The sequence below is a fragment of the Antennarius striatus genome, chromosome 6, assembly GCF_040054535.1.
Source record: "Antennarius striatus isolate MH-2024 chromosome 6, ASM4005453v1, whole genome shotgun sequence".
Taxonomy (NCBI): domain Eukaryota; kingdom Metazoa; phylum Chordata; class Actinopteri; order Lophiiformes; family Antennariidae; genus Antennarius; species Antennarius striatus.
The window spans coordinates 14,685,824-14,698,556 of record NC_090781.1 but is presented as its reverse complement, the minus strand read 5'-3'; the positions used below and the strand labels follow the sequence as shown (position 1 = coordinate 14,698,556).

The following is a 12,733-nucleotide window of genomic DNA, read 5'->3' as shown; positions in this document are numbered from 1 at the left end:
TGGGGAAAAAATATAATGTATGCAAATGAGGGAAACAAAGACTAATCTTCTCACTTTCACCTCTACAGTCTGTCAGATTCCCGCCGAGTTTCTCAGCCCATCCACTGAACACAAACTACACTAACATAAATGCTGCAGCTGCATTTCTTTGCTGTATTGCAAGTGTTATTAAATAAAACTGCACTCGTAGAAATTGATACGGGAAATGTAAAAATAAAGCATTTGAAACATCACCACTGGTTTAGATGTTAAGTTTCACCGAATGAAAATAGTCTATTACTGAAAACTTATTTTTTTGAAATTCACAAGTTAATCCAGAGTACAGTATATGCACGCCTTGGAGGAGATTGTAAAATTTGAATAATTAACACGGTGATAATTTGAGCTAGATGTAGCAGCAATTTATGGCACCGTTTCCCAGAATTGACTCTATGATTTAAATTGGCTCACAAGACAGCTTGTGAATCAAGTGGAATCATTTCTACAGTTTAAAATGAAAATGTCTTCTTTGGGTGTTCTTTAGCGTTTATTTTTTTGTATTTTCACATTTTTTTGTTTTTTGAAATTTCCATTCTGTTGTTTTGCAGCTTCAAGGATCCTTACGTAGGAAGATTGAGGGACATGGGCCAGGACAAGCACTAAAGCAGAATGGACACTCGTGTGGTTTCCCTGAATCAGACTTCAAACGGGCCCGTTTGGATACCAGTGGTCTGGGACAAGGACCCTGCAACCATAATGCAAACCAATCTCAATCTCTGCAAGGGTCCTCCACCATGGCTCTGCAGCACAAGAATTACATGATGCCTCATGGAGTAGGGTCAGATATATTCAACATGACCCTCAAAGAAATGAAGAAAGAACCCTCTGAAGTCCATTCCTGTGGCCAATCAAACACAGAGGTAATCTTTGACTTCAAGGACGAAGGTGGTGGTCAGATTGACCCGGAACTCCAAGATCTTTTTGATGAACTGACAAAGACAGTGCCAACACTGAATGACCTGGAATTTGAGAGGATGCTGAAGCAGGATGATGCATTTGGCTTGGATCTGGGTCGACCTAGCTCAGCAGGAGCAGCAACCACTTTGTGTTCCCCAGTGGAAAGGCCCATAAAAATAGAGCCATCCTCAGATTTTGGCCAGGTTCATGGTAGCTCGCCACAGCTCCGACCAGCTTCAGCAGGGCCCTCTTTTACGCTGACTAGCACCTCTTCTACTAACCTGTCACAGAAAACAAGCACTCAGACAGGGCAAACCAGAGCCATGCCCTGCTGGCCAGAAATATCTCATGCAGAACAACTAAAGCAGATGGCAGCAAACCAGCAGCAACCAAACTCTCTGCTCCATCACCACCACCAAACATCACCTACAGGATTGACCAGCTGGGCTCCTGCCATTAGCACCCAAGCTTCCACCAGCACCTTCCCTGAGGACAAAGTTTCAAGCCCTACATTGCTTAGCCAGCAGAGGCATGCCTCCCAGAGTAAAGGGATCAACAACTGCCTTTTCAAGTCAAATGACCACAATGATTCCCATCATTTGGACATGAAAGTTCTCAGCACCAAGCCCACATTGCACTTCAGCCCAAAAGCTCCTCACTCTGTTAGCCAGCCACTGTCTATCATGGCAAGCTCTGTGAACAAAGCTTCAACCCAGCAGCAGCAACCACAACTTCCATCATTGACTGGCCAAAATCAACCACATTCAGCTCTACACTTCCGGAACCAACAGATCTCCACATCTGGAGTGCACTGTCTGCAACACAAGTCTGGTCACTCTGGGTTGCCGTACACACAACAACGACAGGTAAGAGTTCCTATCCAGCATTAAGCTATTCTGTGAGCATATGCATTGTTAAAATTGTAGCTATAGGGTCAAGTGACAGTCATGTATGGAATCATGACAGGAGTACCTGTAGTTAAAAAAATAATTATTATATTGTCATTACCTTATTTACAATTTAATATTACAAAGTACACCTCTGTTTTACTTCTTCAGTGCTTCAAAACTATTTCTTCAATACAGCAGATGTTGATAGGCTGACTTACTGTTCCTCTGAACTATATTTTATGACACTTCATAGAAAGTATGTAATGGGATTTTTCTGCACACCGCAGTACAGAACTGCAGTCAAACTCAATGTCTTTAGTCTTCCTCATCAATCTGCTTTGTCACTTTACTCGCAGCAGCCAACCTGCTGCCTGAAACGACAACCATGCCACGCCGTTTGTCTTGGGACTTCATTGTCAATGTTCTATCTGCAGTCTATGCCTTTGCTCTTGTGACTCCCTTGAATATGTATTTCCCCTGAAAGTGTTTTGACAATGACACAGATTGCCAGAGCATGGCAGATTAACATGCAGGACTTCTAATTTTTCTTCTTGTCATGGTGTCTCCCCATCAGGGCACAGATATGCACAGCGGGATTTGCTAATTGGAAGTTGTTTAGCTACAAGGGACAAGTGGTGGAAAATGACAGTAATCTGCTTAGCCTGGTGCCAGAGGTTGGATCGCTGATTTGTTATGATTGGGGAGATTTAGACTGTCCCTTTTCCATTTTTGTACTAACAGTATCTGTAGTTGATTTTGCATTAAATGGAAATGTAAGCTAGTAAATGTTGCCCAGTAAAGAGACCAGTGGACCTCTGGGAGAAGCAGGCGGTCCTGGAATTTAAAGGAGTTATCAACCAACCTGTGTTGTGTCTACAGATAATTCACTGATATGGCATCAGTTTGCTGTCCCTTCAAAGAACAAACTGATAGTTTTAGTCCTCTATTCTGTCACTCTGCCAATGCAGCCAAAAGTCACTTTAATAGAATTTGTTATTTCAAATTCAATTATTGATATAATCGTTAGCAGTTATTTATTTTTACTGCAGGTATGTTCTTTTAATGTTTTGTTTTTTTAATGTTGACCTACATTTGTTCAGTTATGTAAGACATCCTTGCTGTGACTTCTAGAGTTGTATACAGTATACATACTGGGTAAAATAGAAATGGACTGCCATTCTAGGTCAGTAAATCTCTCAGAATATGAACTTACAGAAGTTAGTAAATAATTATATAGTTGACATGAGCAAAATAATATTTTTCAGGATTCCAAATAACACCTATCCATCAACATCCGCTCATCTGTAGTCAGGTCGTGGGGTCAGAAGCTTCAACAGGGAACCCCAAACTTCCCTTTCCACAGCCACACCAAGAAGTAAAAGCTGTCATCTCTTGTCCTTAAAATGCTAGGATATTTTACTGTGCTGATGTTCAGTGGTGAGGGGAGGTTTTAATAAGAAATTAGTAGCACCTCATGTTTTATTGCACAACTTATTTGAAGTAAATTACTGTGCAAACACAAAGCTATAGATATGATGCATGTAGGGAGAAGAAACCCCCGCCACCTCCTAGAAATGCATGTTTTAAAAGGCTGATAATGGTATTTGTGTCTTCCAGTCAGCATAGACAGGGTTAAAAGTCCAGCTCTTGTGGAAAGGACAGCTCACAAAGAGGAGGAAAAAAAGTGCAGTCTCTCAGTGAATTGAATTAGTAATGCCAGAGAAATAAAGGTCCTGAATGAGTGCTCTTATTCCCTGTGTAACATTAGAAACTAGCAGTGGGCTTCCTCCCACTGTGAGCTTTGGTGTTTGTTTGAAGTTTCTTACAGTATAATAATCAAACATTTCAGATCCATCATTTTAAATCTCTAGCTTTGTGGTGAAACAAAGATTAAAAGACGGCATTTTGCTGTAAGTATGAACACATCATCTGGTATTGTCCTGTGGCGGAAACTTGATGCATCAGTAGTGTAGCTGCACTGAGTACCTGTGTTAAAGGAAAATGCCTATTTATATTGTTGATAAAGACAAACATAGAGAGGGGTAAGTTATTAAATGTCTGAAATTAAATGAATTTCAAATTTTTGCCAAGGTGTTATCACAGAGCATATTTGAACAGTTCAATGGGGGGGGGGGGTGCCATGGAGTTTTCTGTTAATAAATACCACATGACGCCAATGCAGGTGCATGAAGGACCACTCAGTGGACATTTTCAGGAGAATATGTTCTCCAACATGATATGCTTTGTGTCTCTTTTCCTCCATTTAATTTTCTCCATGGATATCAAACCTGCTTTATTAAGACACCCCCCATACACACGCCTACTGCCCCAGAAATGAAGAATCCTCTAGATGAGAGGCAAATTGTCTTCAAGCTTTTCCTACAAGTCTAAATAACTTGATTCAACGGAGGTCTACCATGACCGTGTTCATCACGATGGTGGATCTGGCTTCAAAGAACACTTGCTGGATCGTCTGAACGATGCCGTCACCTCCGTGCGCCTGTACGGAACCGTTCAGAACACCGTTGATGAATTCCACCAGCTGCTCCTTGGACTTGATCGGCTCGCAGGAAAGGAAGTACTGCTCGTTGGATGTGTTGAGGATGATGATTGAGGGCACCTTCACCTCGCCCGTAATGAGATTGTTGATGTAGTCGTTACCGTCCATGACTGACAATCTCCTCAGACCTCCTTGTAGAGTTTTACCCTTTATTTGGTTTCCATCCCTTTATACTATTAAGCTGATGTATTTTGTCCTCACATTAACATTCAAATTTACATGTACAACATCTTGGTGAGAGACTCAGCATAGGAAAAAACTGTTGTATCCCAGTCCATCCCAGCTTGCACCTGTCTATGCAGAATAATATACACTGTAAACAATGTAAGATGACTATTTACTTTCAATAAATTCACTCACATTTTACTGGTGATCTAGTGGCACCACAGCTCTGTTAGGATATGAGCACGGCCATGTTGGTTGAGCCTACCAGGTCAGTCTAGCAGTGCTGTGAAGGGAGTGCTTGTTTCCTGGGAAAGGGAACCACAGCCAAGTCCAGATGCCGAGGTGCTCCCGAGAGACAGCGTCATGATTCCAGTCTGGAGGAAATGCAGTGTGAGAGCCGGCAAGGCTGGGCCTGGATCACTGTCAGCTGCCTGTACTGCCGTAGGATGGGAGACTAAATCACTTTGCTCCTTCTCTGAGGCCGGAGCCACATGTGGTATTCATTTACAACAAGCTTGTGAAGAATGAGAAGCGGGGAAAAAACATGAAAAACAGTTTTATGACACATGAGGGTGACAGGGAGGATTACTCAGTTGTACATTGTTAAACACCTCTCATTTGTTTTGTTCTGTTTTCAACAAAGATGGTTTTAAGCCCCCTCCAAGCGTACCTCTGCAAGGAAAATGTGTCGGTCGCAATTTCCCACAGTCCTGATAGTGAGGCACAGTAAATGGGAGCTGATGGCTGCTTTCTGGAGTTAAAGAAAAACCACTGTTTTGTTGTTGTGGTCCCTGTCTAACCTTGTTGTCATGCTAGATTAATGTCTGGGTAGATCAAAAGTTGGAAGGTGATAAATAGCCTTACAAATAGCTTGTCGAGCTTCCTTCATTAGCCCTTTCTCATTAGTTGTCTATATTTTTTCCCTATCATTATAATTCACTCACTCTCCTTACACATAACTTTTTCTGATTTTTCTCTTGGAGACCACAAAATCACCACTCTGTGGAGATGCATTCTCCAAAAATCCTGTGTCCTTTAAGTAATGGCCACTGTTAAACACAATGTCAGATTTCTAATCCATTTCAGCCTGGGAAATATTTTAAGTCAACACAATGACTGACATTGTATACACAGCACATGTTGACTTGGATTTGGTGCCTATTAACCTCTTCATGACAAACGCTTGCACTGTCTTGAAGCTTAAACGGTGCCTCCATGTGTCCACATGGAAGACAGGCCTTACATGAAGCGCTTGGATGGTCTGCACAGTTGCCTGACAGAGCTAAGAAAATACATTAGAAAGTACAGCATCTGAGTCACTGCGAGAGCATATCTTCAAAATCATACATTCTGAAGTTGACTTCAATTCCTCACTATCGTTTGAGTTTTACCGCAACAATGTATTAATCAGTGTGATAGTTTCAGGAGCCAAACAGATTTCTGGTAAATGGAATGTCTGCTTGCCAAACACAACAGAACGATCAGTAAAGGAGGGCTTATTAAATAGAGGTAGTCATGGCGCTGGCACTTTACTCCCGATTGGCACACATTTCCTGCTGTCTCAGGGATTCTTTCCACTCTCTTTAGACACAATTATCAAGGGAGAAGCAGGCCTTGAGGAGGGCTCACCCCCCACCCCCCCCTTCCAAAAAAAACCCTTTTTCATCTGCAGAGGGAGTAGCCTTGACCACATTTTGGAGCTGAATAGTGTCTTTGAGACTCATCTATGATATCATGTATAGTTTTGCCCTCTAGTGGTCAAACTATAATGTTGCATTATTATTTTAGACCCCAGTGTGTGGGTATCTAACAACAGAAGAGGCTAAACGCTATGTCCACTGCTAATATTTAAAAAAAATGTTTTTTTTTCTTCAAAGGTTGTTACTCCTGGTCCAAGGTTACCCACCACTGGAAGCCTAGGTGTCATGTCCCATCCACGGCCCCCGGTTCCGAACAATCAGCAGAAAGGCCCAGCCAAACCTCAGGCCATGCAGAGACAGCTTAGCCAACAACAGCACACCGTTACAAATTCAGTATGATACATTTAGCATCATACAGCTTTCACCAATTAATAAAGTGTTCAGACTCTTGAGAATTTGCTATTGATTAATTGCATAATCAGTATTCACAGTATTGTCTTTCCTTTTCAGGGTAAAGACAGCACACAGGATCAGTTCAGTCGTCATCTCACAAGACCACCGCCTGAATACAGGCATTCAAGAAATGTGGTCCGAGTTCACCTCTTTGGAGGTATTGTACATTTGTTAGGTATGAAGGCTTTAATATTGACAGGAGACAATAATTGTAGTGATTTTTTTCTTGGTCTCTCCTCAGGTAATATTTCCTCACAGTCTTCCAGCAGCAACTCTGAGAATGATCGACAGTCCATGTCTTGTCTTTCAAGTAGGTCGAATTCAAAGATTAGCTCTTCACTATCAGACCGCAGATTTGGGGTTGAAACTGACTACCATCCAAGTTCTTGTATCAGCCACTGTCAACAGCATAACAATCCCAATCAAATTGTGCTCAATCAGAATAAATCTAGGTTCCTAGGGCCAAATCAGCATGGAAATTCTTTTGGAATGAACAATGTCACAGGTGTACCACACCAGAGAAACACAGGTGACCTGCATTCCATGGCTGCACCAGGACAGAGTCTGGGAGGCTTAATGAGAAATGTAAACATGGGCTGGAGCTCAGCCAAGAAGCAAGCAACAACTGGACTCACTGTCAGGCGGATATCCAATCCATTACAGTCGCAAGGTGTGCACCTGGAGATACCAAACAGTCTGTACCAACAGAGACATGTTGGTCCTTCCAACCAGGTAGCACCAGACATTGGGATGCTCCCTCAGAATCCCTCGGTAAGAGACACGGGCCCGAGACCAATGATGGGATCTCCAACAGCAATGGGAAACCTGCACCAGACCTCTCCTGAGCAGAAACTGTCTGCAGGCAACTTTGCAGAGTCCAGTCCCAGCTCTAGTAGCTACCATAATAATCGGGCCAGCCGTCTGACCTTTGACTTCCTCCCCGAGGGAGACAACACAGTTCCAGGGATCAACACAGACTCAGACTTCATAGACTCTCTTCTCAAGTCTGGATCTGGGAATGATGATTGGATGAAAGATATAAATTTGGATGAGATTCTTGGCAGTCACTCATGAATATGGGTCACAAGCTGCTAAAATTATAGCTCAAATGATATAGGTTATTGATGTAAGGAGTAACATTTTTAAATAAAGTCAAAATGGGATTTTATAAACTCATTATTTGTTATTCGATTCTAGTGTATTGTTTTGTATTGTATTTACTGTGAAAGGAACACATGTTTTATCATTAGTACTCTGCTTATTTTATTTCTGGTATATCAACTGCTTTTTGCAGTCACTGTTTTGTGGTCTTTTTGTAATACTCATGCTGTAGTGCTGTCATGTAGGATCAAATACCAAATTCACACTGTGAAAAGAGAACATTGCTGTGTTGCTGTCAACTTCATCTTGGTTTTCCAGGTTATGTTTTTCAGTCTTAATCCACTATTTATCATGATATGGTATTTACCTGAAGAAGTCTTGCTGCCAAACAATTTTGCCACAACACATGTTTTCTTACTTGTTAAGCTTTTTCATCTGTGGTAGTTTATGATGCAAATGATGTAACCATTAGTTTTTTTTTAATGTGATATTTAATAATTATTGGGATAGTAATGATACATTATAATACATGTAATTAATAAAGTTGATTTAAATGAACATTAAAAAGTGTTTTCTTTAATGTTTTGGTTTGCAGTCTAAATGATCATGTGTATGAAATGTGTTTTCTTTGTAGTTTACACAAAATATTAAATTATAGTTGTATCAGGACAATGTAGTTATACAAACCATAAAATCAGCTCTGTTTATAATCTGTCATGTTCAAGGTACTGATGCTTGTTTTTCACATGTGGGGGAAATATCAGATATTCTTCCCTACCTGTTTAAAGTATATTTTCCAAAATAGTGAAAACATTCTATGTGTTGTCTTTTATATGTTTTGTAATATGTACTCAAAACTGCAGGTTAAGACAAATGTTTGGCAGTGAGTGAAAAAACTGAGTTTTCACTGGTGTAACTTAAACTACAGATTATTCACTTTCCAATTATCTGCACAGTATGTTATTTAAAGTTCAGATAGACACAATTATTTTCCAATATATCAAAGTGGACAAACTAGAAAAAAATAAGTGGAATTGGTGTGAATTTGTTTCCTTTCAATATGAATGTTTTTTTTAGATGTTTCTGGGGTAACACACTTTTGTTTACATACTTGTCATGTTTTATATTTTCCCACAATTTGCAGTTTGTACAGTCCATAAAAGTAAAAGTCAAGACCCACAGGCCACATCTGGCCTGTGACGAATTATTTATGTCCCGCCGGATGATTTTTAATTACTATTAGAACTGACCCGCAGGTCACATCAGCCCGCTGGTGTTTTGCACGCACCAAAACTACATTCCCCACAATGCAACGGTAGTGGAAGTCAGTGCAGCGCAACAAGCGTGCTTTCAGTTTCATTGTTTATCAGCAGGGTGGCGCAGTGGGTAGCGCTGTCAGCGTGTAGCAAGGTGGTTTCAGGTTTGCGTCCTGCTCCATGTGGAGTTTGCATGTTCTCCCCGTGTTAGCATGGGTTCTCTCCGACCTCCAAAAACATGCACTTCAGGTTATTTGGCCAATCCTAAATTGACTTTAGGAATGACTGTGTGTGTGGTTGTCTGTGTCTCTGTGTGGCTCCGCGGTTCACTGGCCTGGAGTTTCAATGGCCTCAAGCCCTAAGCCAGCTGGGATAGGCTCCAGCTTCCCGTGACCCGCCACAGGATGAAGCGGTCATGACAATGTCAGCGGAGGTTGAATTTAGCTACTCCCCTCCTCAAAAATGACTAAAAGGAAGATGGACGCTGAAAGTGGGGGTTTCAAGCCAGGTGGGAGTGATGAAGCTGAACAAATCTTCACACAGGAGCCATCTGAGGATGGTGTGAAGGTCCTCAGCTCAGAGCCTGACCCTGAACATTCGTGAACTTGTACGAAAGATGATATACCGTTAAATATTAGGGTCAGCCTGAGAAAAATCAGCGTCATAGAACAGTAACGTATTTTCAGTTTTAACTACAGTTAAATTTTTACATTTTCTACAAGACATAATGTATCTTTGAAGGAAGTGAAGTATTTTCCGCACTATAAGGCACACCTAAAAGCCTTATGATCCAGTGCACCTTATATATGAAAACAGTTTGAAAATAAGTCATTCATTGAAGGTGCACCTTACAGTGCAGAAAATGCTGTATTGTTTGTCATAGATTTTTGTATTTTATTTTTATTTCTGTTGAATGGACTATGGTAAAATTGCAGATAAAAGAAAGGATACAACTAATTTGATTTTTTTTTTTTTTTTAAATTTGAGTGATAACGGCAGTCTTCATTTTGCATTCACATGGTTCTCTATCCAGTCATTTAAGCAGTGTCTTCATGCACATCTCATCTTACACTTACCAACAGACAAACTCAAGTGGTTTTTTTTGCATTTATTGATACGTTTTGGAGATCATAAAATGTGGCACTTTTAGAGATTTTAGTACTAGTCAGTACTAGTTTAGTACTAGTCAAAACCACAATACAGTAGTAACACAATACTACAATACAATACAATAAAGTCAACGAAATGCGGCATATTGACTTTACAATGACTTATTCACAAAGCTAATACTGCCCTCTTTTGGACATAATGCGAGTTATGCAATATACTTCATTTTGAAAGTCAGAAAATACTATAGCTTAATACCGTTACCTAGTAGTTGTAGTTTTTGACTATGGCCACGAGAGGGCGCATAAACTCATTTCAGTCATGCGATCCAAATCAGATGTTACAGATGTCACAGTCCTGACACCCGATCTTGATTATATAAAAATAAAAATGAATACGTAAAATAGCCCAATTTTTAAAAAATGCACGAAAACATACTCAATAAAGTTTATTTTCTAACATAAAAACCAAAGAGATTATGACATTGACAAAAAGTTTGCAATGACAGTCAACTATTTTTTTTTTCTATTCATATTGTCCAGTGTTTTATTTTAAAATAAACATGTGGTGGTTTGCCTGGCTTTATTCAAATTTGGTCAAATGGGTGTTACAACTTGTCATTTTTTCGATAGAAAACAGCGTATATTTTTGTATAAAAAAAGGTTGACGTTACTGCAGACACAAAAATCTGTGCCATTATAAAAATGGATACCCTCAATAGCCACCATAATCTTTTCATGGTTGTGCCTGCATGTCAGCAATCATAGAATATTATTTCTGAGTATTGATAATTTTCTTAATAATAGTTCTCTCTTCCTGAAGCAAACGTTATAAACCCGAATTATTTATGCTTTTACATTTAATTCAATGTAAGAAATTACTCTGCGTCTTGCTGTCATTTATATTTCCAGTATTGGATTCGGGTAAAGATTTTTTTTTAAAAATTGAAAACTTTTAATATCTTAACTTTAAATTAGAAAATGTTGTAAATATGAATGGATTATTTTTCCCATCTTCCTGCGTTTATAAGTACTGTACTGAAATAAGTACTGTCTAGCTTTACAACTCTGTTTTGAGTACTGTATTTTAAGTTTTCACCGGAAGTGACCGAATATATTACATGCACGTTAACGTTAATTTAAAGGGGTCCTATTATGAAAATCCCATTTTTCAGGTCTCTACATATACATAGTGGTCCTCCCTAACCCAAACAACTTCTAGAATCAGGAAAACAAATGCTTCCTCCATCAATAAATATTTGGATTTTTTAGGAATTCGTGGCCTGGACTAGAGGTAAGATCGGGCCTAAAAAATCCAGCCCAACCTGACTTGAGCCCAATGGTATTAACCCAGCCCAACCCAGCCCGAAAATGAGGGTATTAAAGCCCGACCCGGCCCGAAAGTAATTATTGACATTTTGAGTCTGACCCGGCCTGAATTTCGGGCTGGGTCGGGCTTGGACTCGGGCTTGGGCTTAAGATCTTACCTCTACTTTCAGTGTGTATGATCCGAAAGGTTAAGTGACAGGAGAAGATACAGCTGACGCACGGAGGGAACTGAGCAGGTATTGTAGATGGATGTTTCTCATACAGCGCCTTTTCTGTTTTACCTAAACTATTTATTTTATAAGGGTATTCCTTAGTTTAATATCCATAGATCGTTTGAGTTACATAATATATAAATATTGGATCTTAAGATTTTAAGCCCGAGGTCCAAAAAAAAATCCAGCCCGACCCAAGCCCGAGGGTATTAAAGCCCGACCCGAACGTAACTTCTGACTTTTTGAGTCCGACCCGGCCCGAATTTCGAGTTGGGCTTGGACTCAGGCTCAAGCTTAAGATCTTAACTCTTACCCGGACTGAATCAAAACGATTGGATATTGCTAGAGTTGCCCTTTGTGACGTCACAAACGGCGCTCTGTGATTGGACAGAGTGATTGACGATATTGATTTGGTTGACATGCCCAAGGGCGTGGCTATCCCCGAGGGGGGAGTTCATTCCGGATACGGCAGCATTGTGCGGTAAGGTCCTAGCTCAGAGCTACACTCTGAAAGTTCCTCACAAACTGTTGAAGTCAGCTAGCATTGGGCTAACTAGTTAACCTCACTTCAGTCATGTGTGTGTGTGGGGGGTCGTGTTCAGGCTATGGTAGCGGTGTGTGGTAACGACCTGGCTCAGAGCTACATACTGTAAGTTCCTCACAAACTATTGAAGTCAGCTAGCATTTTGCCAACTACTTAGCTCCGTTGTAGTCATGTGTGTGTGTGTGTGTCCGCAAAAGATGTATCCCCATCGTCATAGCGAACATGGTCTCATTGTCCATACGCCCCATTAACACAGAGTGTTTGGGGGCGGAAGTGATTTTATCAATAATCAATCAAAGATATTGAGGACCACAGATCACTTTGGGGCAAGACATTTCAAATACAGTGTAGTTGGACGTAGCTGAATGACATGAATGTAAAAAAAACATAATATGGGACCTTTAATTGACTGTGTTGTAGTGTTGCAGTGTGACCGCTAGAGGGCCCACACGACATTCAAGATTTAAGAGTTCAACACAGTATCAAGTTTTCGTCAGTACTGTTACAAAAACAAAAGAAACCCAGAGATTATGCTATGTCT

At 40.4% G+C, this 12,733-nt stretch overlaps 1 protein-coding gene across 1 annotated transcript in view; it reads left to right on the top strand.

Moving 5' to 3' along the window:
- The window catches only part of maml2 (mastermind like transcriptional coactivator 2), a 34,459-nt gene extending 24,943 nt beyond the window's left edge, over window positions 1-9,516 (top strand). Inside the window, exons 2-5 of the mRNA XM_068318052.1 lie at window positions 588-1,802; window positions 6,429-6,584; window positions 6,702-6,801; window positions 6,886-9,516. Of these exons, the coding sequence (XP_068174153.1) occupies window positions 588-1,802; window positions 6,429-6,584; window positions 6,702-6,801; window positions 6,886-7,718 (2,304 nt within the window). The 3' untranslated portion in view covers window positions 7,719-9,516. The remainder of the gene's footprint in view (window positions 1-587; window positions 1,803-6,428; window positions 6,585-6,701; window positions 6,802-6,885) is intronic.
- Window positions 9,517-12,733: the final 3,217 nt, after the last annotated feature.